The 27,784-nt window shown below is 54.4% G+C and overlaps 2 protein-coding genes across 5 annotated transcripts in view; one reads left to right on the top strand and one right to left on the bottom strand.

The window, feature by feature from the left end:
• Nucleotides 1–27,750, bottom strand: SLC2A1 (solute carrier family 2 member 1). The gene is made up of 10 exons (XM_032494005.1): nt 27,521–27,750; nt 16,132–16,227; nt 5,091–5,251; nt 4,718–4,958; nt 4,105–4,267; nt 3,830–4,017; nt 3,468–3,572; nt 2,840–2,941; nt 1,490–1,693; nt 1–1,091 (listed from the first exon to the last, which is right to left on the bottom strand). The coding sequence occupies exons 1-10, from the start codon at nt 27,536–27,538 to the stop codon at nt 891–893; spliced, it is 1,479 nt and encodes a 492-aa protein (XP_032349896.1). The 5' UTR covers nt 27,539–27,750; the 3' UTR covers nt 1–890.
• The window catches only part of LOC102517729 (olfactory receptor 2A12), a 187,512-nt gene that overhangs the window by 13,653 nt on the left and 146,075 nt on the right, over nt 1–27,784 (top strand). For 3 of the 4 annotated variants that reach the window (XM_032494010.1, XM_032494011.1, XM_032494014.1), the window contains exons 1-2: nt 25,057–25,162; nt 26,132–26,303. The exons of the other annotated variant lie outside the window; for it this stretch is intronic. The gene's annotated coding sequence lies outside the window, so the exon portion shown is untranslated. Of the gene's footprint in view, nt 1–25,056; nt 25,163–26,131; nt 26,304–27,784 lie in introns of those variants that run through there. 4 annotated transcript variants of the gene reach the window in all.

The following is a 27,784-nucleotide window of genomic DNA, read 5'->3' on the forward strand; positions in this document are numbered from 1 at the left end:
TTTCTAAAAACCAGCCATTTATATCTGCTTAGGTAAGTTACAGAGGGAGTATGGTGGTGTATTTACAAGTTGGTTTGTCCAGATATACTATAACTTAGTGTCTGTATTTAATATTGACAACCAAAAAATATATATAAATATCTTCCATCTATACACAGCAGGGCAGGAGTGTCCATGTCTTCGTGAATAGTGAGTTCTCAGCCTCCCACGGCTCTCTCATGGCGATCGTCTGTCCCTCAGTGTGAAGGAGACTAGAACCTGGCAGCCCAGTCTGGCCCTTCCCCTCTCCTCCCTGCACTCCAGTGCTCCCAACTGGTTTCAGGCAAGGGAAGATTAATTTGAGCAGTTGGGTAGGAAGAGATGGGAATGGCCGAATCCTAATGGAGCCCGGCGCCCTAGGTGGGGAGACCCAGGCCCACAGAAGGGAGTGGTCACAGCCACCTCTTGGGATAGAAGACTCATAGTTCGCAGTTCGATTAGTGTGTGTCCTTGGTCATAGGTCCAGCCCTACAGATTAGCTTGGCGAAGAAGGCAAGTGTCTAGGCAGGGCTTGGTCCCCCCCCTCAGGCACTGAGCCATTCAGGGTGAAGCCTGGGATGTGGGTAAAGGAGACTCTGGCTGATAAAAAAATAATAACAAAATCAGTAATAAAAAAAAATTATAAAACCTGTTGCTTGTCTGAATAGATCTGAGCAACAGTCTTGCTTTTGTTAAAATCCTGGAGCCATGAAAGTCCTGAATGTTCTTTTGGACTTCATTACTGGCTGAAGGAGGGAGCCTCAGGTCCAGCTCCGCTAAGATCTGTCACTTTGGAAGTCTCATCCAGCTGCCTATGCTCCGAGAGATCCTGGGGTTGCTGGGAGCAGGCTAGGCTGGTGGTGTGGGGCACCTCACACTTGGGAATCAGCCCCCAGGGGGTGAAACAGCTCCTCAGGTGTCTTGTCACTTTGGCTCGCTCCCCCCTGCCGGAAGCCAGAAGCAATCTCATCAAAGGTCCGGCCTTTTGTCTCAGGAACTTTGAAGTAGGTGAAGATGAAGAAGAGAACCAGGAGCACGGTGAAGATGATGAAGACATAGGGACCACACAGTTGCTGAAAGACACACGGAAACACTCGGTTGGAGACTGACCCTCATCCTGGCTGTAGGACCTTGGATAAATCACTTTACCTCAGGGCCATTGATCTGAAAAAGGGAACACCCACTTACAACCCAGCTGGGTGAGTACTGGGAAGGTTAAATGAGACTCTGCCTGCACGTGGCATGTAATAGGAGCAGGTTCCCACGGCAGAGCAGAACAGGCGACAATTCAAAGCTAGGAAAGAACCCTGGAGTTGAGGTCAGGGTGCTTAACTGTATGACCTGAGCTTCAGTTTCCTCCCCAGCATGATTCCAGTGACAACGGCAGGAAGTGAATTTTGCACAGCACTCTGGGCGAGGCCCTGCACACAGGAGAGAAACGCTGAGTACGGGGGACTCTGGGGATTCTTACCTCCACATACTGGAAGCACATGCCCACAATGAAATTTGAGGTCCAGTTGGAGAAGCCAGCGACGGCAATGGCAGCTGGGCGGGGGCCCTGGCTGAAGAGTTCAGCCACAATGAACCATGGGATGGGGCCAGGGCCTACTTCAAAAAAGGCCACAAAGCCAAAGATGGCCACGATGCTCAGGTAGGACATCCAGGGCAGCTGTTCCTGTGAGGACAAGAGAGAGAAGGAAAGTTAGACTGAGCTGTGACAGATCCTCTGAGGAAATGAACTGCAGAGGCAGCCCAGGGCAGGGCTAAGAGCTCTGGACTGGAAGGCAAGAGGCCTGGGGCTGATCCTGGATTTGCCATATGACTTAGGTACCCTGGGCTGGGTTTTGGTTGCATTATCTGAACAAAACATGGTGGCTGTGAGCTTGGGCCCACCCCCTGGGAACGGTCGTGTTGTATGCACGTGGGAGGTGCTAAGAAGAGGTCCCTGGGCTGGGGCAGGGAGTGGGGGGTGGTGGTTAGAAGACTTGTAAGGTGCCCAGCTCAGGGCCGGCACAGAGCAGGCTATAGGCATGTGGTTCTATATATAATCATTCTCGAGGAGGCTACAGTAGAAAAGTTATATGGGCTTTGTTCCAGATCCCAGATTGCTGCTTATCGCCTACAGCATGCCAGATCTCTCTGCCATCACGGCACTTTCTAAGCCTTGGTTCAGCTGCGAAATGAGTGTACTGGTGCATTCCTTGCCCAGACGTTGGACCAGTGAGTGTTTGTATGTGAAGTGCCTGGGACAGGGTTATCACAGAGGTTACATTCACAGGCTCGGGGCCAGGAGACCTGAGGTTGATTCCTGGCTTCGCCCTTTATCTGTGGCATTACTAACGTCGCTGGGACTAGGTCTTCTCACGTGAGATACGTGGGAGACTGACTGAGCCACACCTGCGAGTCCTGAGGACTTAGTGACATAAAGCGTGTTTCCGCCCCTCTGTGGGGAGGAGGGCATTATTTTCTAGGGCTGTTCTAAAGATGAATTAAGCCTGAGGGGAAGACTGAAAAATTTAGTATTGGGCAAAGCAACTCCTGGGGAGAGGGCCCTTGCATTCTGGGGCTGGAGGTGCTGTGGTGAGAAAACACCAAGCAGGTAGGAGCCAGCTCAAGACAGGAAATGAGTGGGATGGAAAGAGGCAGCTTAAGGAGACAGAAGGTCAGGCCCGGGGGTGGGGGGGTGGGCAGAACCAGGGAGAGAGCAGCCCCCACCTGGCCTCCAGGTGCTGCTGAGACAGGCACTGTGGGATCTGAGGCCCGAGGCCCATGTGAGCTTCCTCCCACCCTGCCACCTTGCCCCCAGGGCGCAGCAACTCACCAGCAGTGCCAGCGCGATGGTCATAAGCACCGCACAGCCGGCCATGCCAGCCAGGCCTATGAGGTGCAGGGTCCGCCGGCCAGCTCGTTCCACCACAAACAGCTGTGGGCAGAGAGAGTGTCAGTGCCACCCCCACCTGGTGCCCCTCGGAACACACTCCTTCTTCCAGGAGGGTGGCCCCAAGTGTGGGGAAGGCCACATGGCACTGAAGACACACAAGGGAAGACGAGACCGCCTCCTGCCTGGGGCTCGGCTTGGGGACTACATAGGAACAAGGGGGAACATGCTGACCCTAGGGCCTGACCGCAGTACAGGGGTGAGGGCTGCCTGGAGAGCCAGACAGCTAAACATTCTGGCTGTGGCCTTGGGCCAGCCATTGCACTTCTCTGAGCATAAATGTCATCAGCTGTTTGATATGAGTAATGAACTTGACAAGTTGCTGAAGATGAAACGAGATAGCACTTATGGAACACATGATGCACGCCTGGCTCGCAGTAAAGGCTGTTCTTCAGTCATTAGGCCATGTGGCCATGAGGTCCTGAAGCAACCCCCCCCCAACCCCGAGCTCCCCTAAGGCCGGGAGCTAGACCCAGGCTGTAACAGGCAGTGGGTAATGATGCAGACTCACCGACACGACAGTGAAGGCTGTGTTGACAATGCCAGAACCGATGGTGGCATACACAGGCTGCTGGACCCCCGCCTTCTCGAAGATGCTTGTGGAGTAATAGAAAACCTAGGGGACACAGAAGTCATGGGGGCTCAGCTGGGTGCTGTGGCCCTTCCCCGCCTCTGTCCTGGCAGGTGTAGGATGCACAGTGAATGGAAACGAAGGGGACACTGTACCGCCCCCTACCGGGTTTTGGTTCTAAACGGGAGCTGCTCCTCTGGCAGGGGCTCGTTCGTTGTTTAAGTGTGGGATCTGTTCACAGCACGCACTTGACTGCAGGGTTTGGCGGGGGGCACAGGAAAGGGTGGGTGAGGGGCACTCACAGCGTTGATGCCGGACAGCTGCTGGGACAGCTGCAGCACCACGGCAATGAGGATGGGCTGGCGGTAGGCGGGCGAGCGGAACAGCTCCAGGATGGTGACCTTCTTCTCCCGCATCATCTGCCGGCTCTCCTCCTTCATCTCCTGCAGGTCGCGGGTCACGTCCGCGGTCCCGCGCAGCTTCTTCAGCACTGAGGGGGCCGGAGGGAAGGTGGGGTAGTCTCAGAGCGGGAAGGCAGCAGGGGCCGGGGGGCGGGGAGGGGCGGAGCCCGCCGTACCGCTCTTGGCCCGGTTCTCCTCGTTGCGGTTGATGAGCAGGAAGCGGGGGCTCTCGGGGCAGAAGGGGAGCAGGACACACTGCAGCAGGGCTGGGATGAAGATGACGCTCAGCAGCAGGGGCCACAGCTCCTCATTGCCCATGATGGAGTCCAGGCCGAACACCTAGGGAGGCCAGGCGGAGCACCACCTGAGCCTGGGGCCCACTCCCAGCCCACTCTGCCCAGGGACTTTCGCCTGCTTTGTTTCAGCTGCTGCTTCAGAGAAAAGGCTCCTGTTCTGAGCCGGCCACTAATGTGAGGCTGAACTTCTCTAAACCTGTTTCCTCGTGTGACAAGGGGGAAGTAGGAACTGCCTCAGGGCATGAGGGCGAGGACAGACGGCTGGGCCACTGGCATGGGGGCTGCTACTCTGCCAAAGGACGATTTAGGGATGGGGCAGGGAAAGCCTTTGGAGAGAGGGGGATGCATATATCTGTACCTAGAGTATGTCCTAGGAGGCTGTCCTCTGCAGGGCTGGAAGGCCGGGTGAGAGGTAGAATCTGGATGCACACCCGAGATGCACTGAAGCTATGGTTGGGGGCTGTGCTGGGAGAGCAGGACCGTCCTGGCTTACCTGGGCAATGAGGATGCCGACGACGATGCCCAGCTGGTGCAGGGTGCCCAGGGCCCCTCGAAGGGCTGTGGGGGACACCTCCCCCACGTACATGGGCACAAAGCCGGTGGTCAGGCCACAGTACACACCGATGATAAAGCGACCCAGGATCAGCATCTCAAAGGACTTGCCCAGTTTTGAGAAGCCCATGAGCACCGCGGACACGAAGGCCAGCAGGTTCATCATCAGCATGGAATTCCGCCTGGGTAGGGGATGGGCATCACAGGTCAGACAGGTCAGACCCAGGGGCTGAGTCATGAGTACATACCCTAAAACAGCCAGGGAAGGACCCCACCACCACCTCCCACTCCTGCCCAGGACCCCTTCTGCTCACCGGCCAAATCGGTTCACAAAAAGGCCCACAGAGAAGGAGCCAATCATGCCCCCTACGGAGAAGATGGCCACAGAGAGGGACCAGAGCGTGGTCAGCGTGGAGGGCGAGATGCGCTCCCCATAGCGGTGGATCCACGTCTGGTTGTAGAACTCCTCAATCACCTGCAGGCGGAGAAGCAGCCTGGTGGGCGAGGCCAGGACCTGGCCGTCCTTTTCCCTTGCTCCCCGCTCAGAGAGGGCCATGGGATGCCAGAGGGAGCACGGTGCCAGGCCCGGCCCCAGACTTACTGGGTGTTCTTGAGCCAGGTCACTCCCCTTTTGTGGGCCTCAGTTTCCCCCAGTGAGAAACACGGGTCTGGGCACTACCTCCAAGGGAGAGCAGCACCAGCTTCCATACCTCCCCCAGGCCTGGTTTCCAGTGCCCTGTGGTTTCATGTGCTCAAGGCGACTTGGTGGGGATGGTGGCAAGTGACTGCTGGTGGAACGTCAGGCACAGCAGAGAAAGGCTCAGAGAGAAAATGCTCCTTCCTACGTGCCCCCTTTTTCCTGAGGTGCCTAAGGCCCCAGCTCCTGCCACGTGGGTGCTCTCCCCACCTCCATGCTGGGGAGGAAATCCAGCTGGACAGGAGGCCTGGGAGGAAGGGAAGGGCAGGCTCACTGACTTTGCACTTAGGGCCTGGTGTGAGCAACTTGCACACAAGATGGGCTCGCGAGACCCACGCCGCTGCTTTCCATCCGGCAGGCCAGCTCCTTGTGGCTGGCCTGATGGGACCCATGACCTCGTCCCCTCTCCCAGGTGCCCAGCTGGGAGGTACGAGGAAAGCTACAGACAAGGAAGCAGTTCCAGGAACTGGAGACACCTGTCCCAAAACAGGCCTGCCTGCTTGCCCTGCCCCCACCAAGGGGAGGGCCTGGCCAGCCCAGGAATGTGGCAGGCGGAGAGCACTGGTTCTGTCCGAACACGCTCACCCTCCTCTCAGGCAATGCAGATACACGCCCAGTGCCATGGGACCGGCCAGACCCAGCCAGCCACATGCATAGCTGGGAACTGGCCCAACATACCCAGAAACAGCTTCCTGTGTACACACACCATTAAACACACATACTCATGCTCACATAATCTGAATATTCCAGGCTTCAGCCAGTCAGAAACCTGCATGCCCCTCCTCCCCTCACCACCTGCAGCTCAAACTCAATTCCATGTGATCCCAACCCATCGGCACCCCTCCCCACTGTGAGTTCATGGGCACATGGCAGTATGCGGTCTCTCATACAGTGCAGTCTCCTTCGGTACTGCTCTCCACCTGCCACCCCTCCCAACCCCAGGCGCCTACCAGAAAAGGAGGCTGTGGGTAAAGGGTGAATGGAACCAAGGCCCACAGTCCCAGGAATGCCCACTGAGATGCTGGTCCATGGTTGCAGTGGGTCCTTGGCCTCTAACCATCCTCTTCCTGCCCTGCTGCCATGTGTCCTAGGTCTGGAGACACCTGATAGAGATGGAGCTCCAGGGAGTTGGGATAGATTGATATGGTAGGGTGGGGGGAGTTGGTGAGAGGCAGCCATAGTGATCTACTTGTCTGTCCCAGGGAAACCGGACAGTGCAGGGGTTGGGAACCTGGATGCAGCCCTGTTCAGATCCCAGCTCTACCACTTATCTCCAGTGAGACGGAGGACAAATGATTTCATCTCAAATGACTACGTTAGCAATGCCTACGTCACACTGCTGCAGGGAATTAATGAAACTTACTTGCAGTGCTTGCTTGGTCCCTGGCACCACCACTGGGCAGAGACCCACCATGTTCTGGAACTGACCAAAGCATCTAACAGAGCCTTCATCCCACAATCCAAAATTAAGGCTCCTGCCAGGTATCAGTTTCACCTCCTCCCCTCCCACCGTCCCTCCCATTGTCCTACCACCCTTTCCCCACCTGCCATGGTTACTCCTCCCTCCCGGAGGGCTCACCCTGCCTTACCACACTGAGACTTTTTAAGATGCAGCTCAAAGGGTCCCAGGAGTCTGCCCTTCCTAAGGTCGGGGATCCCAGTGGATTCACACCAGGGCCTGTCCCAGAGCTGGTGCAGGGACACCTAGTGAGTGGATGGAGCAGTCATTGGAGAAAGGGCCCTAGGCTCCTGGAAGCCCTCACTTCTGCTGGTGGCAGAGAAGGCAGATTTCAACAAAACAAATACAAAGTGCTTGTGTTCCTCAAGGGACAAAACCAACCCCAGAGGAGGATGGTTCGGAACAGTAATGCTCCGCTTATCAGGCTCTGCAGAGAGCAAGCTGTCCTGGATAAGGGAACTGCCCAGATAAATGACCCTCACCCCTCAGTGGGCCCATCATTTGGGTGGAAATCTTTCTCCCTCCTGGCCCTCTCACGTGCTACCCTGAGCAACCAGACCTACAGGCAGGGCTCCAGGACACTGATGTCCTTGGGGCTCTCTGCAGGAACAAGGAGAGGTGTTGACCCCAGACAGTGTTTAATTTTTGCATCCTGTAGTTCTCAGGGTCTCCCCCTGCCCCCTGTGGTTCAGATGCCTCTATGACATCGTTTTAAAATCTGCCAAGAAGTCAGCTAATGGAACTTGTTTGAATTGTGTGCGAAAAAAGAGTTAACAAGTGCATGCTTCTGACCTAAATGAGTTTAACGGTGTGAGGCTGAGATCTTTAACCCTCTCACTGGGGTCTGGCTGGAGATGTTGAGGACCATGTATAAGTGAGGTGTTACCGGAGCCTTTCCAGTGGAGTCTCCTGCATGTGGTAACGAGTCAGAGGGCCAAACCCTGTCCAGAGCTGGCTCTTCTACACCCCTTGCAGCACAGAGCACTTTATGGGGTTGCGGGAGGGTGAGCAAGAGCAGCTAGACTCCACCTTGGCCCCGGGCTCAACCTCTCCACCTCCAGCAGCACTTCCTGGCCAAGCTGAGGCTGCGCAGGAGTTTCCTGCCACTTGAGATTTCTGGGAAGAAGCTAAGTGTGGCTTTCCTTTCCTGCTGCTGGTGGGGGAGCTCTCTGTCCTCTCCCACTGGGGGTCCATGCCCCATGTGGGGGTGCAAAGTTGGCCCTTGGCCCAGTAAAAGCAGAGGATCTGGGAGAATCAGAAGAACCCTACATGGGGAGAAGTTCTGGGTCACCTCTTCCACCCAGTGGCTGCCTTTAACATCATCCCAGCAGTGGCTGGGTGCCCCTTAGTCCTCCCTTAACAGGATCCCGCAGACCGAGTCTCCATAGCGAGGTTCCTGGCAGCATCCTGAGCCCCTGCTCACGTGTGAGGCGAGGCATCTCGCATGCCTCTTCTGAATGCTTGCACCTCATGCTCTCGTCACAAACCTGGGAGATGCCCTTGATCCTGCCACCGCTCCCCATCCAGTCACTCTCCAGGGCCTGTCCACTCTCCCTCCAAATTTGTCCTCTCTGCTCATGCGTGCAGCGCCTGCCCCAGGTCTCACCTGGGTCCTGCTCCCGACTCCTCCCATCCCCTGAAGCCAGATTCCGCTTCCCACAATTACCCCTCAACTTGGCAGTCGAGCCCTGCACGTCAAGTGGACCAGGCTCAGCTGCCCGTTTGTCTCTGCTCCCTTTCCATTCCCAACCCCTCCACCTGCCGAGGCTCTGTGTGAGTGCTTGCCTGCTGGGGACAAAGGGAGGGCCCTGGTCAGCCTCGGGATCAGGCTGTCAGGAGTTGAACGGCTATAAGAGCTCTCTGTCCAATCAGCCCCTCATTGAACCAGGGGGCAGAGGCCCCCTCGGCGACACTGTAGGGGCCAGCAGGGAGAAGCAGGAGGACATCTCTGGGAAGCTGCGATCCCGTAGACTGAACAGTTTCCAGTAAAAAGCTATGCCTCATTCCAGCAGTTCTTGGGGTTGGGGGCAGGCGGGTTGTATCATGTCTGACACGCCCCTCCCATCCGTGCCCGGGCCACTGTGCATGAAGGACATGTCTGCCGGTCTAGAGTGGAAGTTCTGACTTCCTCTGGGTTGACACAGTGTCTGTAGTGAGGCTCTGGGCATAGCCCACTGCCTGGCACATGGAATAAGCTGTTCCTTGTGTCACTGTTGTTCTCTCAAGGAGAGAAGCTGCCTCCTTCAGAGGAGCATTAGGGTCAGAGTTTGCCATTTTTAAATTGCCGAAAAACAAAGTATTACCCTAAGAAATTCATAATACAATAAAGAACCTGCAGGAACGAGGGGCTTGCCTCGGGGGCAGAGCTCTATCTTCAGGTCTTGCTGGCTGCCCTGGACAGAGGGACCCAGGAGGTCTGCAGATCCCCAGGCACAGACCTCAGCTCAGGGGAAAGAAGAGCTTTCTAGGCTTCAGAAGATGAAATTATCCATGTTACAGATAGTGAGTCCCCCATCAGCAGGGAGCATTCAAGTCAAAGTCTGGAGCAGGGATTGGTATAAACATTTTATGTAAAAGGCCAGATACAAAATATTAAGGTCTGCTGACCACATCTGCCCTCTGTTGCTTATTTTTCTTTTTTCCCCCCACAACTTTTTAAAAATGTGAAAAACCATTCTTAGCTCATAAGCCATACAAAAACAGGCTGCTGGCTGGATTTGGTCCCCTTGCCAACCCATGATCTAGAATTCAAGACTACTGCCAAGAGAAAGGGTTTATGTTTTGGAACTTCTGGCTGGTCTCACCATCCTTCCCTGGAGACATTGCTCTACTCCAGAAGGCCTGGCCTTCTAGATCATCCTGAGAAGGACACAGAGCCCTCTCTCAACCCTCTCTTCTCTGTCCTAGATGTATTGTGGGGATGAAGGAGTTAAACAGCCACCCAAGCTTTGAGCACCAGTCAGGACGACAAAAGGGCCAGCTTGTCTCTCATACTGGCTTTGACCACTATCCCCTGTTCCCCACCTACCCCTCCCCGAGCTGGGGCTGGCTGTGCTCCTCAGCCCAGACCTTCTGCCTCCATGGCAATTCTTAGTCACACCCCAGCGTCAGCTGGGAGGAGTTCAGAGCCAGATGCTACAGGTGGGGCTGGACAGATAGCTCCTGGGCCCTGCAGGGCTCTCCTCGGGGCTTGGGGAAGAGGCCCAGGCAGCCAGATGGAGCTAAAGCTGGGGCCCAACCCCCCAGCAGAGGACTGGACCACCCAGGCTGCTTCTCTGGAAGAGCCCTGATACGGCTTCTCCCCAAACCCAGGCCAGACCTTCGCTCTGGCCCTTCACTGGTCTCCAGCCTCCTCAGTCTCCCCTGCTCAATACCTTTCTTGGCTCCCAACCGCCCTCATTGAAGTGGCTCCTCCCATCCACACACGGGGATGCCCCCCTGCTCCCTGGGCACCCCACGCCTCTGCACCTTCACTTTGCTGCGTCTTTGCCTTCTGCCAGGTGAGCTACTGGTCACCTTCCAGAGAATGCACAATCACTGCTCTGGAGAGCCTTCCTGATAGCCACCCTCCTTTACTGCAACAGTTCTCAAACAGGGGCAGTTTGGCCCCCAAGAGGGCATCTGGCTATTTCTGGAGACATTTTTCGTTGTCACACTGGTGGGACAGAGGCTACGGATGCTGCTAAACAATGCATGGGACAGCCCCCGTAATACCAAAGAGCTATCTGGCCCCAAACGTCCACCATGTTGACAAAAACCCCTGCTGTATGGGCCAGGTACCTTCTCCCTCCCTGTCTCTGTTCATCCATGTTTCCATCACAGCCTCTAGACTAAATTCCAACGTGGGGATGGTTTGATTGATCTGTGTCGCTGGGCCCCAGCACAGGGCTGGAGGCAGAAAGCGTTGTCATTGATTGATAAACAAGCTATGAATCTGAGGGGTTTAAGAGATGATGGAGCTGTGACAGGGTGTCATGGTGTAAGAGGTTGTGCAACTGTGTGTGGGAAACTGAGATGTCTGTGCGTGACTGAGCTTGACTCAGCTTGAAGTCACAGCAGGAGGGAGCAGCTGGGTAGAAGTTGTTGGCGTGTGAAAGGGTATTTCAGTGCCTGTAAGTGTAACTGCCCTTCCGTCTCCAGTGATCAAGGACACAGACTAGAGCCAGACTCCCTGGATTTATATCCCAGCTCTGCCACTTACTACCTGTGTGTCCTTGGTTTAATTGCTTAACATCTCTGTGCCCCAGTTTCTTATAAAATGGCGATAACAGTGCCTACCTAACAGGTTATTATAAGGAACAACTGAATGACTATTTCTAATGCATATGGAATGATGCCTGGCACGTAGTAGGTGAGAGTCTGTGTGAGCAGAGATGGGTGAAGGGTCCCAGAACTCTTTGGATCTAGGCAGAGGTAAGGAGGGGCTGCGTGGAGCCTGGGCTGGGAAACAGTCTTGCCTCCAGTACTTTCGCTCATCAAGCAGGTCATTCTGGGCAGAGCCCGCCTGGTCTCCAGACCAAGTTCCTCCCTTGGCAAACAAGGAACGTTGGGCCAACGGACCGTCAGGCCCCTTCCAGCCCAAACAGTCCGGTTTCTTAGGCGGCCTCGTTCTCAGACTTGCCTGACACTGTCCTTCGGCCAGGAACTCATGGCTCCTAAATGGCCTTTTAGTCATCTCTGTTGGCAGCTAAGCCATTTGGGGAGGGGAGAGGCGGCTCTCTCCACCCAGAATGGGGGTCAGGGTGCCCTTGCTCATCTATTTGCTCTCTCTGTGGCTGGGCTCCCCTCCTCCCCCGGAGAGACAGGAAGCCTGGCAGAGATGTCGTCATCCGGTGTGAGGCCTGGCATCCACCTGTGGCTCAGCCTTTCACTGTCCAGGTGGCCTCACCCAGCCTGGGTTCCTCTTTATGAGGGGGAAGATAACTTCCGCTCTACCCACCTTGCCGGGCTGCTGTAAGGAGATAATTTATGGGGCGGTGCTTTGTAAACATTTAAGATAATGTTATGATTAACTAACCACTTCCAGGAGGAAGCCCTTTCGGGCCTGTTTTATGGAGGAGACGTAGCTTCTGCTAATTAACAGCAGTACTGGCATCCTTACCACTAGTGGGGCAAGGTTTCCTCGGAGAGCGGGCCAACCCAGCCAGCCCAGTCCAGTTTCCCAAGAGAAGTGCTTTTAAACAGACAAGGGCTGTTGGCCTGGTTGGTGCGGCCATCAGTGGAACACTTCATGCCATCGCATCTCTGCACAAGCCGTTCCCATTGCCTGGGATACCTGCCCTCCTTCCCCCTGGGGCCGACTTGCCCTCCAAGGTCAAAGCACAGCTGCCAACTCCTTCTTGAAGCCCTTCCTGTCTCTCCCATCAGCCCCACCCCAGAAATAGTCATTCCTTTCTCTTTGCTCCCGTTGCACCTAGAAACCCTCCATTCATAACTCTCTGGCTTTTCCCAAGGGGTCTCCAGGGTCCTCTCCCACCACCGTCCACACACTGAGTCTTTGGAGGGCAGGGACAGGGTCCAGCTCCAACCCTGTGCCAGGCAGCTCCCTGAGCGCCCGGATGTGCCTGCTGTGTTCACAGCTCTATCCCCCCGCCTTCATCAAGGACAGTACCTGGCACAGTCCACGTTTTGTGAAGGAAAAATGCAGAACCGAATCACTGTGCCATCCCAGGACAATGGCTTTGGTGCCTCCTGAGGCCTGACAGGCGGCGCTGTGCCCGGCTTTCATCTCCTACTCTGGTGTCCTCCCACCGCCTCTCCACATGTTAAGTCTAACACCTTTGCCCCTGGTTGGAAAGCCTAGGGCCAGGCTGTGAGAAGTGTTTGTAAAGTGCAAGAGTCAACAGACAGAGAGTCTGAGTGCGCACCCCCGGAAACGCCACTCAGGCCTCCTGCTCTGGTCCTCAGGGGCCGTTTTCCCCAGTGACCTGTGGATAGGTGCCCACAAATGCTCCTACAGATGTTTACAGTTGGGCCCTCTGGGCTGCCCAATAGCCTTCCAGACACTTCTGGACACCATGGCCCGCCACCCCGCACATCTCCCACTGCAGGTCTCACCTTTCTCCTGTTTCTGATTAGATGGAGGCCCCAAGAATTGGAGGAGGTCACTCTGGGTTTGTCCATGTCTGCAACCTCAGAGTCTCTTAGTCTCTTTCGGCCAAATGCAAAACCTTTGTTTCTGCTCCACCACCACCTGCCTCCTGGAGGCCCACTCCCCTTCCTTGTCTTCACCCTCCCCTCCTCTGCTGATTCCTTACAACATGTTTAAAAGTGAAGCCTTTGCATTAAAAAAAAAAATTCTAGCCAGGCAACCCTCTGGCTACCACTGCTCTTTTCCCCCCTCTCCAAGTCCTTTGGAAGGGCTGACTCTACTCTCTCCCATCTCCCTTCTCCCTCCTCCATGCACTGCAGGGAGGTTTATACCCACACCCTCACGGCTCCACTTGTTCAGCCTTTGCAGGGTCCCCATCGGGTCTTTCGGATTTGGTGATACTGGGCTGACCTATCCGGGTCAGCTTCCAGGAACCTGGCAGCATCCCTTCACTCCTTCATATCCAAGTGCCTATTCCTATTCCACTCTAGGTGCCAAGGTCACGGCCATGAGCCCTCGCCTAGGGGCTCTTCCGTTCTTCCTCTGTCTTGTAAGGTTCTCGTCTCCTGGCTTAGAGGTGCCAGTTCTCCTCCTCCTTCCTAGGATCTTTCTCCATCAAGGCGGAAGCTTTCTCCATCAAAGGGGACTTGACCCTTACTTACTTCTCTTTTTATCCACAGTGTCTCTGGGAGATCTTCCTCTACTGCTATTTGGATACCGGGGACCAACCTGTCAGTTTCCTCCCACTGATCACCCTCCCAAGAAACAGACCCTGTGTCCAAGTGTTCCCTGTCTGTGTCCACTGTGTCACACCAAACCTCAGTTCCTGCGTATCCCACGGCACCCAAAGAACTAAACCAGCCCTAGCCAGTTTTAAACCCCACTCTCTCATCTTCACCCTGAACTGATGATCAGATCCTGTCCATTTTTCCTACTCACTGTTTGTTTTTCTACCCCTATTACAACAGCAGCCTTCTCACTATTTCCTTGTCTCTAGTCTTGCATTCTTAGACCCACCCCACCGCACCAGACGCCTGAATCATTTCCCTAAAATGCAAATCTGATCCTATCTGTCCTCTTCAATGGGGCTCTATTGTCCTCATTCTGAAGTCCATGCTCCCCAGCTCAGCCTACGTGTCGGTGACCACGTGCCCATTCTTGCTGTGCTACGCCCTGCCAGTGGCTGGATAGTCTGTAGATGAAGATATCCACCACAAGGGCCCTTCGTGGTCAGTGTCTGGCTTACCTTGTTGGCCTCCCATCCTTCTCTCCCCTCCCATTCACCCTAGTGACACACTAGGCTTTCTCTCCTCTGGTCATTTTATTCCCAACTTTGTGGGCCCCTGCTTATCACAACCCTGTTTTGTTTCTGGAAAGCACCTCTATCCTGTTCTCAGAGTCCTAGCTCTGTCACTAGGTGTAACTCACCACGTGATCACAGTCACGTGATTACAGTCACGTGATTACCCCTGACTAAGTGTGATCACTTAATCCATTATTTCTCATCGTTGACTGCAGCACATTACAATCAGTTGAGGAGCTTTAAAAATTTGATGCCCAGACAGCATCCCAGACCAATGAGGTCAGACTCTGTGAGTGTCAGGGGGCCCCAATGTGCAGTCAAGTGAGAACTTAACTTCCTTCTAAGACTGTGCAGACTTTGCATCTGTGAGGATTCCCAGAGGGAGCCAGCTCCAAGGCACACACCTCAGCAAGAGCAGCTCAGAGCACTTAGCAAAAGCAGGGCTTGGGGCTGTTCCAAGCATGGGCCCACAGTCACCATTTCTGATGCGCTCGGAAAAGCCCGGTCACCTCCGCTGCAGCTGAGCATGACTCAGCAGGCCCGGCCTTCCTGGTGACCTGCTCCCCAGCATCGGGCGTGGCACCCACAGCCACCCTCCGCCTATTTGGAGGAGGCCCAGCTATGACTCCCAGGACGCCGCCCAGCTCCCCTAGAGAGGCCCCTGATCCTTGGGAGCCAGCCACACTCACTTTTCTGGCCTTACCCGTCTGGACCACGAATGTGGCCTTGACAGGACTGTCCACTCTCATTTTGTCCTGCCCTGGGAAGGTATGGACTTTTGAACTGACAAGGTGGTTGGTCAGGGAGACAGCATGAGGTCGTGGAAACAACAGTTTGATTTCTGACTCCACCATCCACTGCTATGTGACCCTGTGCCCACAGGTCATTTCATCCACCCGGGGCCTCGGTTTTCAGGTCTATAAAAGGGAAATCACCACCTGACCTCATGAACATACACAACAGGCCTGGTATAGAGGAGGGACGCGTTACAGTTCCCTCCAACCCCGCCACCCGCGCCTCTTCTCTTTTCCCTTAAGCAGTGGGCTGGGCTGAAGGCGCTCGTTGGGGTCCCTCCCAGTCCTGACATTCAGGTGAACAAGTGAAGGCAGATCTGGGCTGCATTGTGGGGCAAAGGGAATAAGCACAGACCTGCACCCCCCGTGGCTCCCTAGGGCAAGACGCCATTTTTGCTTTGCCTGGCACAGGGCCTCCGGGAAGACAGGCAGTTTCAGCCTAGAACAGGCTCCTTATAGGGGAGTGTGGATGGGTGAGCATGGGCTCAGGGACCACCTGGTGACAAGGGCGCCAAGGCAGACTAGTGTTGCAGGCTGGCTCCATACCTGACCAGCTGGTGATGCTGGGCAGGTTCCTCCTTTCTGGCCACTGCCCCGCCTCCCCTGCAGGGTGGGAGCGGGGATGGCTGCTGCCTGCCTGCCTTAGAGCACGGCCCGAGCAGCAGGTGAGACCAGCACCACGGAAGCGCTCTGCATACCGCAGGGACGTGGCCCCCCTACACCAAGCATGGCTCCGACTTTTATCAAAGTCTGTGTTGGGTGGCAGGTTGGTCGAGATGACCTATGAAGACCCTGTGATTGTGGGGGCTCCTAGAATTCTGCAGCCCCAAGATTCCCAGGCCAGAGCCAAGAGTCTCTAACCCATTCAGGGCCAGAATATAGGCTGGTGAGGCAGACGGTGAGTTGAGGTAAATGACCCCAACACCCAAGGGCAGGGTGAGTGTGTAGGGGATGCGTGGTGTGCAGCAGAGCCAGCTGGTATCGTGAAGCTGAGGAAGGCACAGCACTCACCTTCTGGGGGGCATTGATGACGCCAGTGTTGTAGCCAAACTGCAGGGAACCAAGCACTGCCCCTCCCACGGCCAGCATGAGGCGGCCCGTCAGCTTCTGCAGAGAAAAAAAAAAGCACACTGTTTCAGGCATGTCAGGCCCAGGTTACTAGAGGGCAGGCAGGGGCTGGGCTGGCGGGTTCCCTTGTTCAGATATCTTGCCTGACTCCTGGCACCATACCAGCCCTTCTCCCAAGAAACTTGGCTACTTCCTGACCTCAGGTGCCCAAACCAGCCCTGCTAAAGTCTAGACATAGGGCTGGCCAGTCTCACTTGTGGGGAGAGGGGACTAAGGGTCTTCTCTCTCATTTTGTTGCCAGGTCTTGGCTCGAGAGAAACAGGCCTTGGCATTCTCTGGGGTCTCATTCCCCTGAAGCCATGCCTGGGGTTCAGGTGGCTCTGGACTCTGACTGGAAGGCCCAGGAGCCAATGCAAAGGGTCGGGGGCACATTACATAGGAGGAGCAGCATAGAGCAGGGCGTGTCCTGGATTTGGAGCCGAAGATGCTGGCTTCAAATTCTAGCCCCTCTTCCTCCTTGCTCTGTAAATTCCAGCAGGTAAATCACCCTTCCTCACTCCTCCCAGACCGCAGTTTGCTTGTCTGCAAAATGGGACTGGTCCAACTTATCAGCATCGAAGATATGGGCCTGCCCCCCACCCCTCTTCAATTCACAAGGTGGGAAACTGAGGCAGAGACAAATTCCAGCTCACTTGGGGGTCTGCAGAGAGCTGGGCTGAAGCTTGGGGCAGCCAGCCCCAGACCACGAGCTTCCCAGGGTTGTTTAGACACAGGTGACATACAGCCAGGAATGTGCTTTGGAAAAGTATGTGACACAAGGCGAGGAAGACTGCTGGGCCAAGGTGTTTCCAAGGGACAAAGGGCTGGGGGAGAAAAGGGCGGTGGGTTTCCGTCTCCTGGAAGCCAAGGGCAGGAAGGCAGCAGGCAGGGAGGAGGCCAGCAGGCAGCAGGGCCCAGGTGAGCAAGGTGCCTAGCTAGAGAAAGGGAGAGGACTCTTTTTTTCTTTTAAACTGACACTAGGCGTAAGTGTGATATTAGGCAGGTCCTTAACAGACTGAGGGAACGGAGCAGGGTAGGTGGGGGTTGTCAAAGAAATGACAGGCATGCACTACTGGGTGCCCCACCCAGGGCTGGGCACTGGAGGGGCAGGCTGGAGGCACAGACCCCGAGCCCAGCCACCTGTGGAGGGGAGAGTCTCAGCTTGGCCATGGCCTTGCAATGGGCCTCACTCAGGTTTCCCCCAGAAGAAGCAGCCTTGACGACAAGATCCTCACGGATAGAGCCAGGCTTAGCTGTTTATCAGACTCATTCTTTGTGTGGTCTTCTCATTCTAGAAGCCGTAAGGACAACGAATGCAAAAGCCAAGGTTCTCACGCCAGAGGCTGAGAAAGAGGAAGGAGGTTTTGGCCGGCATGAGTTCAGAGCCCATTTCTTGTCAGGGGAGTGCTGGGTCCTCCCTTCCCATGGCCCCTTCCTGGCCGGACTCAACATGCATCCTAGAGGCTGGGGCTTTCCTCCTGGTGGGCTGCACTCCCTTAAATCCTGTCCTTCACAGCCCACCTCCAAAAACGCCCCCTGCCCAGCGCACCCCAGCCCCCTCCAGGGCCTCCCTTCTCTCAACTCCCTGGGAGCCGTCAGATCCAGGTGCTGTCAGTTCTGAGTGGGTGCTGAGCACCTGACAGAGCTCCTCTGGTGGGCCCTGGCCAAGCCCAACTCCCAGGGTGACCAGTGGGATTAAGTAAGAGGATATCACAAGGACAGAAGGGCCCGATAGAGGCTGTGCCCCACACATCAGGGTTTTCTGCCTGGTGAGTCACATGTGTCAACTCTAGGTTGTCCACTGAGGTTGGCCATCGACTGATATTAACTGTATGCAAGATACGTATTTTCCTAGTACACGCTAGAATAAACATAAAACTAGCAAAGCAAACCTATGATTGATAAAATGTGGCATAGCTATATACTGGAATACTTGGGAAAAAAAAGCTCTTTAGTATTGATCTGGCACAGTCCCCAAGTCCCCAAGCTATATTAAGTAAAAAGCAAAGCTTCAGAACAGTGTATTTATAAGCTACCTTTTGTGTGGAAAAAACAAAAGGCTGGGGGTCAAGGGTGAGTGCAGTGGGAGAGGAAAAAATGTCTACTTAAAAGAAGGCACAGAAAAGGGTAGTAGTGTACTTTGGGGGATCTGAGTGGCAGAGACAGGGTAGAAGGGAGAATTTTCATTTTATACCCTTTTGTATTTTTTTGAATTTTGAACCATGTGAACACATCACTCATTCAAAAGAAAATTTTTCATAAGCCCCGTGGTTTTTTGTTACTTAGAACAAAGCAATCTGAATAAAAATATAAGTGAAAAATGATACAGATGATAGGACATCTGGTAAAAGGATCATGCCAGTAGCACAGGCATGAATGACACTGTTGCAGGGACTCGAGGTGGGAGGTGGTTAGTACTATTACTACGGTCCTGTCTGGCTCTGATATGCCAGGGGTCTCTGGGCCTCTGAAGTCACCCTTGGGGCCCCGCTGAATGGCCATGTCTCTGGGAGTAGGGGTTGCTGGGAGCCAAGGACAAAACCCTCTGCTGGACTTTGCCAAGTGGCAGGTCAAGGTCAAACTCAGCTTTAGAAACCCTACCCACCCACGTCCACCCAGGCAGGCTGCTGCATCAGGACCAACTAAAATGCTCAGTGACCTGTGCTGCAGGCCCTGGTCCTGGCATCAAGGAACAGGCATCAGGTCCATTGGGAAGCGGAGCCTAGTGTGGCCTGAGCTTCAACCAGGGCACTGTGAGAGCCCTGCAGGGACAGACTTGTAATTTTGCTTGAGGACAATCAAAGGTGGATTCCCAGGAGGTGACACTGGAGTTGGGCTGTGAGGGACATGCAGGGAGTCTGCCAAGTGGGGAAGCGGTGGCAAGACTGCATTCCAGGTAGACAGAACAGTCTGTGTTGCTTGATTAAACTGGGGGGTGATCAGTGTGCCTGGATGCTCGACGCGGGGGGAGGAGTGTGGCCCCTGCTCCCGGGCAGGCACGCAGCACTGAGTCCAGTCACATATCCACGCCTCTACCTCTGGCCCCCACCACACCCACCACATCCAGCACTCTCTCAGCTGGACTTGGGAGTCAGGAGGCCCAGGCTGGAAGGCAGTGAGCTGCTTCCCTTCACCTTGGAGTTGGGATATGTGGTGGCCCTGAATCTAGGTCTCAGTTTCTTCACATAGAGAATGGGAGTAAGAGTTCCTTCCCTAAAGGCTTGCTGTCAGGTTCCACATCAGTGTCCACCATGGAGCCGGCAGAGTTCACTTGACAAGCAGGGAGGGATGGGAAGCCACCACGTGCCCCCATTGCCCTGTGGCTGGAACTGAAACGGAGTGATGAAGTCCATTCATTCAATGTGCATTTATTTAGGTGCCAAGCTGATGGACTAGTTGGTGATGCCTTACAGAAGGGGTACAAACCCTGCAGCTCACGGCTTTCTGTTTTAGGGGTGGAGGAGCGATGTAGAGCCCAGAATCTGGGACCCCCAGCTGCCCATCACAACCCCCTGGGGATGGGGCTACTTTCTAGAACATCCCTTGCTCTTCTAGGCCTTTGCCTTTGCTGTGTCCTCTACCATCTCCAGCTTTTGCTCCAAGCAGTTGGGAATACCCATCTGCTGTTCACCCACCAGCCTGGGATATCCTTAAGAATGGGACCCAGAGTGCCCAGGGTAGGGTACAGCACTGAGCGTTTGTAAAACAAAACCCACCACCCCTGAAATGAGCTTTTTGGGTAAAACTGGCTCTGTGTGTATCTGTTCTGCCAGACTCGTGGTAGTCTTAACAGATTTTAACTTGGCCATGTATCAAACCCCTGATAAGTACTGAACATCAGCTCTGAGAGGTGGAAACAGCCTAACAGTAACTCTCCAACCCCGAACCCCAACCCACAGGGCTGTAGAGGAAAGACCTCTGACCCGAGCTCAAATCCTGACTCTCTGAGGGGTGCCCCAGGCCCCTCAGTGCTATGAATGCCAGGGCCCGGGGCCCCGCACAGAGAGGCTCTCACACCCCCATGACTACTCCAATTCTGGGGATCCTGCAGCCCACTGAGAGCTCTCCCTTTTCCAAGAAGCTACCGATGAGGTGTCGGCCTCAGGACCTCTCCTCCCAATCATGGGGATGCCAGGTGGCCTGGCCAGGTCACATAACTTGCCAGAGGACCATGCGTGGACTTTTGACCTGTGCCCACGGGCCTTTCCTTTTTTGCACACGCTCAGCCCTGGGCGCTCTGGGTCAGTATAGGCGGAGGGAGGGCAAGTGGCCACTGCTATTCAGAGGTAGGGAGCTCCCAATGGGGGGAGGGTCCCAGAGCTGTGAGGAGCCAGATGTGGCTCCCATCCCCCACCACCCCCCAACAGCTCTGCACGGCCCCCGAGGTGGAACACGGGATGCAGACCTTTGTAACTGCTTGGCCCCCAGTTCCAAGGAGGGTGAGGCAAGGGGTTTACAGGATCCATGATGGCTCCCTTTTTATTTATTTTGTATACATTTCTTTTCTAAGATTTTATCTGAACAAAATTCTGGGCATTAAAAAAGAAAGAAGCCCAAGAAATTGCAGACTTGCTGTAGCCCTCTCACACGACAGATGAGGACCCTGAAGTCAGAGGGTAGAGGCCCAGGATACTCAGCAAACAAAAGCCAGGGCCGGGACTTGAGTTCTTTGGATTCCTCGACAGGCCTGAGGCTTTACCCTTTGACCTCTTCCAGCGGCCAGGTCTTTTCAACTAGAAGCGTGATAACCCTCCAAAGCCTGACCTTCAGGTGACCTCAGGCTTTCACTCCTCTGGAAGCCGTTTCCTTCAAGCCCTCCAGTGATGTCAGGGCTCCTGTGTGGCAGAGCCTCCCCTGCACCCCACAGGGGTGGCCCCAGAGGCAGAAGGTGCTCATCAATCTTTAAAGCAGAGAGGGGAGGAGGGAGCAGCCACTTTTATCAGCACCAGCAGCACCGGCCAGACGCTAGGCTGTGTGCCAGGGGCTGCTTCCTCATCCTGATTTAACCACCACCACCAGGCTCTGGGGGAGAGATTGCTCCTACTCCATGGATGAGAAAACAGGAGCTCAGAGAGGAACAAGCGGATAACCAGGAGGCCCCAGCTTCTGTGAAGTTCAAGTTGGGGGGGGGTCTCTGAGGCCAAACCCTTCCTGCTCCTGTCCTCCCCCTGCTTCCAGGTACTAGTCCCCGAAGGAAACAAGGTATCTACCTGGTGCTTCCTTCCTATGTAGGTCAAATTCCATCCAGTCTGAGCCCGGACAGCCCAGGCCCGAGCTCAGAACCTCTCGATCACTTGGGGGGATTCTGCTGTAAGGAAAGGTTGGTTAACTATGGCCCGTGGCCAGATCCAGCCTGCCAGCTGATAATGGGCTTTACATTGTTAAGTGGCTGGGGAAAAAGAAAAAGAAGGCTAATATTTTGTGATACATGAAAATTATATTAAACTCAAATTTCAGCTACCATTAACAACATGTGATTAGAATACAGCCATGCTTGTTTGCAGATAACTATATTGTTTATAGCGGCTTTTGTGTTGCAATGGCAGACCATATGGCCACAGGGCCAACGATATTCACTTACTATTTGGCTCATTCTGGAAAAAGTTTGCCAGTCTCTGATTTAAGCCCCAGGATCCCAGAATTGCTATGTGAAAACCCAACACATGAACTGCACAGGATTTTTCAAAGTCTTCCAGGCCAAACCAAATCTTCCGAAAAGCTGTCTGTCCTAAAACGGGATGTTAAATGCAAACAACTGACAGCCTGAGTCAGGACCTGGACATTTGGAGAAGCTGACACCCTGGAGAGGTTCCCATTCACTGGTGAGGTGGGCACCAATTCAATTGAAGTTAATCTCAGCCGACAAGCTGCAGTCCCAGCTCCCATGTGTGTGACTTTGAAAAAGCCCCTTGCCCTAAGACCTCCTGTTCTCTGTAAGGCAGATTTCCTAAGAATAAGAAATTAGATTACTAAGGAAAGACAAAACCTAAAGGCATATTCCCAACACTATTCTAGTCAGTGGGGATTCAGCAATAAACGAAACCAAATCCCTGCTTCGGGGAACTTGATATTTTCAGCTGGGGGCCAGCAGAGGAGGGGGTTGGGTGGGAAGGCAGAAAATAAATACCAAAAATACATCAGGTGGCGAGTGGTATGAAAGAAAGTGATGGGGACAGTCACTTAATTCTTAATCATGGTGGGACTTCCTGTAATGGAATATCCTGCAGCTGTTGGAAAGACTGCAACACATCTGTATGTACTTGATGTGAAGAGTACCAGGGTCGTTTGTTAAAGAAGCAGGGTACTGAACAATGTATAGGATGTACATTTTGTATAAGGAGCGAGGAGATAACTTGCATAACGGCACTTGATTATATATATGTGCAGAGAGAAGCACTTCAAGCATTTACCTCTACAGGACTGTGGGTGAACAGGATGGGTGGTGCAGGGCTGCACAGAGCTGTGTAGAAACTGTGATCCAATTACATAAAATTTCATTTATAGGCACACATGTACACATGCACAAAAAGAAGTCTGTGAGGGTAAACACCAAACCACTGCAACCAGGAGAAGATGTTTACTCTTTTGCTTTGCCTGCTTCTCCGTGATTGGCTTCCTTACTTCTGTAATTTAAAAAATCCACAGCCTGACCTAGAGAGGTAGGCATTGTTTCTATTGCAGCTGAGGAAATAAGCTCCAACTAATTGTGTGTGGTGTGGCTGGCCTGAGGCCAAATGGTAGAACTGTTTCTGGTGCAGCCCTTTCCTCCCCACTTAGATGCCAACAGTGCAGGGGTGAGCGTCTGGCTAGGCAGTTTGGGCAAACATCCCGTCCGGCAGAGGCCTTAGTAGCCAAAGTCCCTATAAGCTGGGGTCCAAGAGCTCCCTCCCCTTCCAAGGCTGCCTAGGCCCCAAGGAGGCAAAAGCCTTTAAGGTGGTAGTGCTGAGGTCCTAGAGGGGGTGAACACCGTCCTCATTCAAGGTCTGGAAGACCTGCTCAGTTACTGCAAAACCCTAATGTTTGTGCATTAGCTACAGCCTCCCTGGCCTGGAGGCCGGATGGCAGAGCCTCAGGCTCCACTCCACCCCTCCTACAGAGGCGGGTAACAATTGGAGGTTTGTTTTGGTGGTCAGGCCTGGACCTGCTGGCCTGCACACAGCCTCTCTGAGCCCGTGAGTCCAACCAGGAGCCTTCTCGGCCTCCACCATCCTGGGGATGCAGGTTAACAAACTGAGGGGCTTTGTCACCTCTCTGCCAGGAGTGAGGTGGGGGAGGGGTGAGGTTGCAGGTCCCAAGCCAATGATGCACACTTCCCCTTTGTCCCAGGCCTCCCAGCTCTGCCAGCTGGAGGAGAGATGGGATGCCTGTACCCTTGGAGCTGGAGTAGAGCTCTGGGCCCTGACACCCCATGACCAGGAGGCACAGGTAAAGCTGAGCTCCTTGAAGTCACAAGCTGATTATGGGGGATTTGGGGTTGACCCAGCTCCAGGCCAAGTAGAGGCTGGTCTTGGAATGGCTCAGCATGGGACAAGGATCATTATGGACACATTTACATTGTCTGGACACTCAGACTAGCTGTGCAAAGGGTCTTTCCATTTAAAACAGCCACCACCCTGATTTAGGGCACTAGGCCAATCTCACCACATCCACCATGGGGAGTGAGTTTCTATTTCACAGGGAAGAAAACCAAGGCCCCGAGGAAAGCCACTTCTCCAAGGTCATAGTTTCGTGAGGACGTGTTTTGTTTCCATTCACAGAAGGCCTTCAGCTGTCAAATTATATCTAATCCAACTTCTAGACTGTACCCAGAAAGAGCTTGGGAAGTCTGGGAATTCCTGCTCATTTGGGGTGAGTGAAGGGTGGCACAAAGGACAGGGGTGTAGAGGAAAAAGCATGTTTTTAAAAAGATACTGAAGAACATCTCAACTTTTTTGTGACAGCGTTATCTTGGAGAAGTCGCTTTCCTTCTCTGGCCTCAGTTTCCCCATCTGTAAACGGAGGGCTGGGCTATGCACTGGAAGGTCCCTTCCTGCTCAGGACTTTCCTTTATTCTCTTACATCACCCTAGAAAGGCTGGCAGTGTGTTTTGTGGTGAGAGGCTAATATGTGACCTTGGAAGAGCCATTTTCCACTGGACCGAGATGTCATCGTGATTCATTCACCCTCAGGGAGGAGGCAGGGCAGCCCCGTTAGTTGACCCGTCTCTGGGCAGGGCACTCTCACCCGTGTGCTACTCTAGCAACCAGCTTCCTTACAAACCCCTGCAGGAGAATTGGCGAGCAAGAATTTTAATGACTTACCTGACCGAGTGATATGGTCCCCAACATAGTGGCGCCCCCTAAAGCTCACACTGCCAGAAGGCCAGACTTCTGGACAGAGGCTCCAACCCAGGGAACAGGTCACCAGGGGCCCAGGTAGGTACAACACATCAAGGGAGTCCAAAAAAGCAAGGGATATTTATGGAGTATTGATGGGGACAGACGGACACATTTATTTCGGAATTCTTACAAACACTCTAGTGATGAAAATGACATCATTCTGCAGATGAGGCAACCGAGCTAAACTGGAATTTGAAACCACAAATGCAGGACTTCAGAAGCTTCTGCTCTCTGTGCCACTGAGGGACTGAGGACCCCTGCAGATTTCTGATTTCTCCTTTGGAGGGCAGGGTCAGCAGAGGTCCTGGGGCACAACTGGGGCACCAGGAGGGACTAGTTAGGAGTTCTTCACAAAAGGCTGTGTCAGACATCCTGGGCCAGGGCTTACCCTTGTCTGCTGCCCTGGCTGGGATGGGAGGGTCTTCAACCTGTCCCCTCCCTGCTTCCTACTCAGTTAAACTCATCACAATGCTGCAAAAGTGCATGAAAGGACACAGGGAAGTCAGGTGAGTCCGAGGAGATGAAGAGGAACATGGCAAAAAGAACTTCGGAACCAGGTACACCCGGTTTTAAGACCTTGGGCAAATGATATAACCTCTCTAGGCCTCAGTCTAACCTCTTGCACAGAAGGGGTGGGCTTGCTGATCAAATCAGAAGTCTCCAAAGGGAAGGGCTTTATTGTAGAGTGTACACAGGATGATCTGTAGAGGGTTTAGCAAAAAAAATAAGACAAATGTTTTTACTATAATTGCTATCTGTATTTGTCTTTTGAAATTTCTGTTTTATGTAGGTGTATAATCTATTACTATAACAGTGCATGTACATGAATTTATAAATACAGATAAACCACTGGAAAGGAGGTACTTCAAAATTAATGATGGGGCAGGCAATCAAAAGTTTGGAGGTTATTTAATGAAAAATCCCCACGTGCTACAGCATTTGGAACCAGCTGGCACATGGGGAGCTCTTGAAATTAGGCAAACTCTCCTCTCAGCCCAAAATTCAAGAAAGGCTATGGTGCAAAGGGACAGTGGAGACTGAAATCCCTTTCTGATTGGCCTGGGTTCAAAGTCAGCACAGCCACTTACTAGCTGTGTGAGTTCAGGAAAATTACTTCCCTTCTCTGAGCTCTAGGCCCATGATCCATGTGGAGGATCAGTGACATTGAAAACATTTGAGCCAAGAGCCTAGTGAACTGTAAGTGGCTGTTGATTTTCTTCTCCACTGTTCTGTCTCCACTCAGAATATTCACTTATTTACTCAACAAATAAATACCCAAGTTCAATATCACCTGCTGAACAGACAGTTCTTACCCTTCAAGGGGTGAAAGTTATCCCTCTCTTACAGACAGTGAAACTGAGGGCGAGAGGTTAAATGATTTGCCGGAGTACTGCGCTAACACAGCCAAGTGTTTAAAATTTACAGTGAACCCCCTACCACTAGCTAAAATACCTTTTCGTTTTATTTTTATTTTGTTACACCCCAGCATAATGGCTCATTTATGACTGTCAGGGAATGTGTTCTAGGTCCAAGGTCTTCCTTCAGCCCCGAGGGCCAGGGCGGGGTGAAGCAAATTGTCTGAATTCAACAGGCATAAAGGAGACTTTTCTCTTTGAGGTATAGCCTGGCGTCACTATCACGCACGTCTCTGCCCAGCCAAGACACCGCTCAGTCCCACCAGACACCTCTACACCCCAGGTAAGGCTGTGCAGAGTTCAGTGCTACCTGCATTCCAGGTGTAAAAATGGGCATCCCCGTGCCTTCCCAGCCGAGGAGACGGGAAAATTCAAGAGGATAAGAGGCAGGGTTTCAAATAAAAGAGGGACTTGAAAATATTCTATAGAAGGGGGAAGATAGTAAAGAAACAACGCCCTACACACAAGGAGGGGACCAATAAGTATTTGTTGAAAAGGAACCGTTCTGGGGAAGTCAAAGAGACCCCCCCCCCCCCGCGTGACAAGCCCGTTTACAGATGAAAAAAGAGATCGTATCTAGGTAGTTGTTTTCTCCCAGAATAAGAGTCGTCATCTATTCAGAGTCCCCTGTCCCGCAGCCCCCGGGCGCGCGCTCCACCCACTTCACCCCAGCCCGGGAACCCTTCCCGGCCCCGGGCCCCCGGGATCGCGGCGGTGGCCTCCAGGGTGCTCTCTCCGCCTGGCCCTCACCAGCCCCGCCCGAGCAGGAAAACGTGCCACCTCGGAGCACATCTCCCTGGGGCTTGGCAAAAGCTCTGGGGCCTCCACTACTAGGAAAAAAGGGCCTCGGAGACGGACTTTTCGCTTCAACCCTGAAGCCAGGCACCCCGGGGTTGGAGGCCCAGCCTTAAGAAAGAGCCCTCCGCCTCGGAACCCCGGAGGGCTGGCGCCGGGACGGGAAACGCCACACACCAGGCCGCGCGCCCCGTGTGGCACCCGGGAAATGGGAGCCGGCCGAACGGGGGCGGGTCCCGCCTCCTCCGCGCGCCAGGGCCGGGGCCGGGCTGGGGGCTCGGCCGGCTCAGCCAATGGGCGCCGCGCTCGGGCCCCCTCCCCCGCACCGGGAGGTGCCGGCGCGGGGCCGCCGCCTGGGAGATCGTGAGCGACGTGCCGCGCCCGGGCCCTGAGTCCCCTGGCTCCGCCGGGCCGCGTGGACGGCTTGGGGCCCCAGGAAAGAAGCCAATGACTCAGTGCGGGCGCCAACTACACACGCGGCGCCCTCGCGCCCGCCAGATCCCGAACCTATCGGCTCCTGCGTCCCCCGCCCCCGCAGGGCGCTGCGCTCCAGGCTGGTGCCGAGAGAGGCTCGGAGAGGCGCGCTGCTCGTCCCAGGCGCACAGCGCGGCCGGGCCTCTGGGGAGGCCCAGGCCGGTAGAGCGGGGTCGGCGAGGGTCCGCGCCTTTGTTCCGGGAGGGGAACGCCCGCGGGCGCGCGACTCACCTTGCTGCTGGGCTCCATGGCCGCGCTGCGCCGGAGGCACTGGAGGCGCCGGGTGCGCGGGCGGCGAAGGGCGGGCGGGCTCCGCTCTCGGGCTCAGGCTCCTGCTCCGGTCCCGAGACTCCGACTGCAACTCAGACTCCGGTCGCTTGGCCTCCCGCTTTCTGGCGAACTAGCAACTGAGACCGGGGGCACACGATCTGAACGCTGGCTGGGTTACTCTGAGAGCACTGAGACATCCTATAGCGTTTATAGGACCCCAGCCAT

Source organism: Camelus ferus, chromosome 13 (assembly GCF_009834535.1).
Source record: "Camelus ferus isolate YT-003-E chromosome 13, BCGSAC_Cfer_1.0, whole genome shotgun sequence".
Classification (NCBI taxonomy): domain Eukaryota; kingdom Metazoa; phylum Chordata; class Mammalia; order Artiodactyla; family Camelidae; genus Camelus; species Camelus ferus.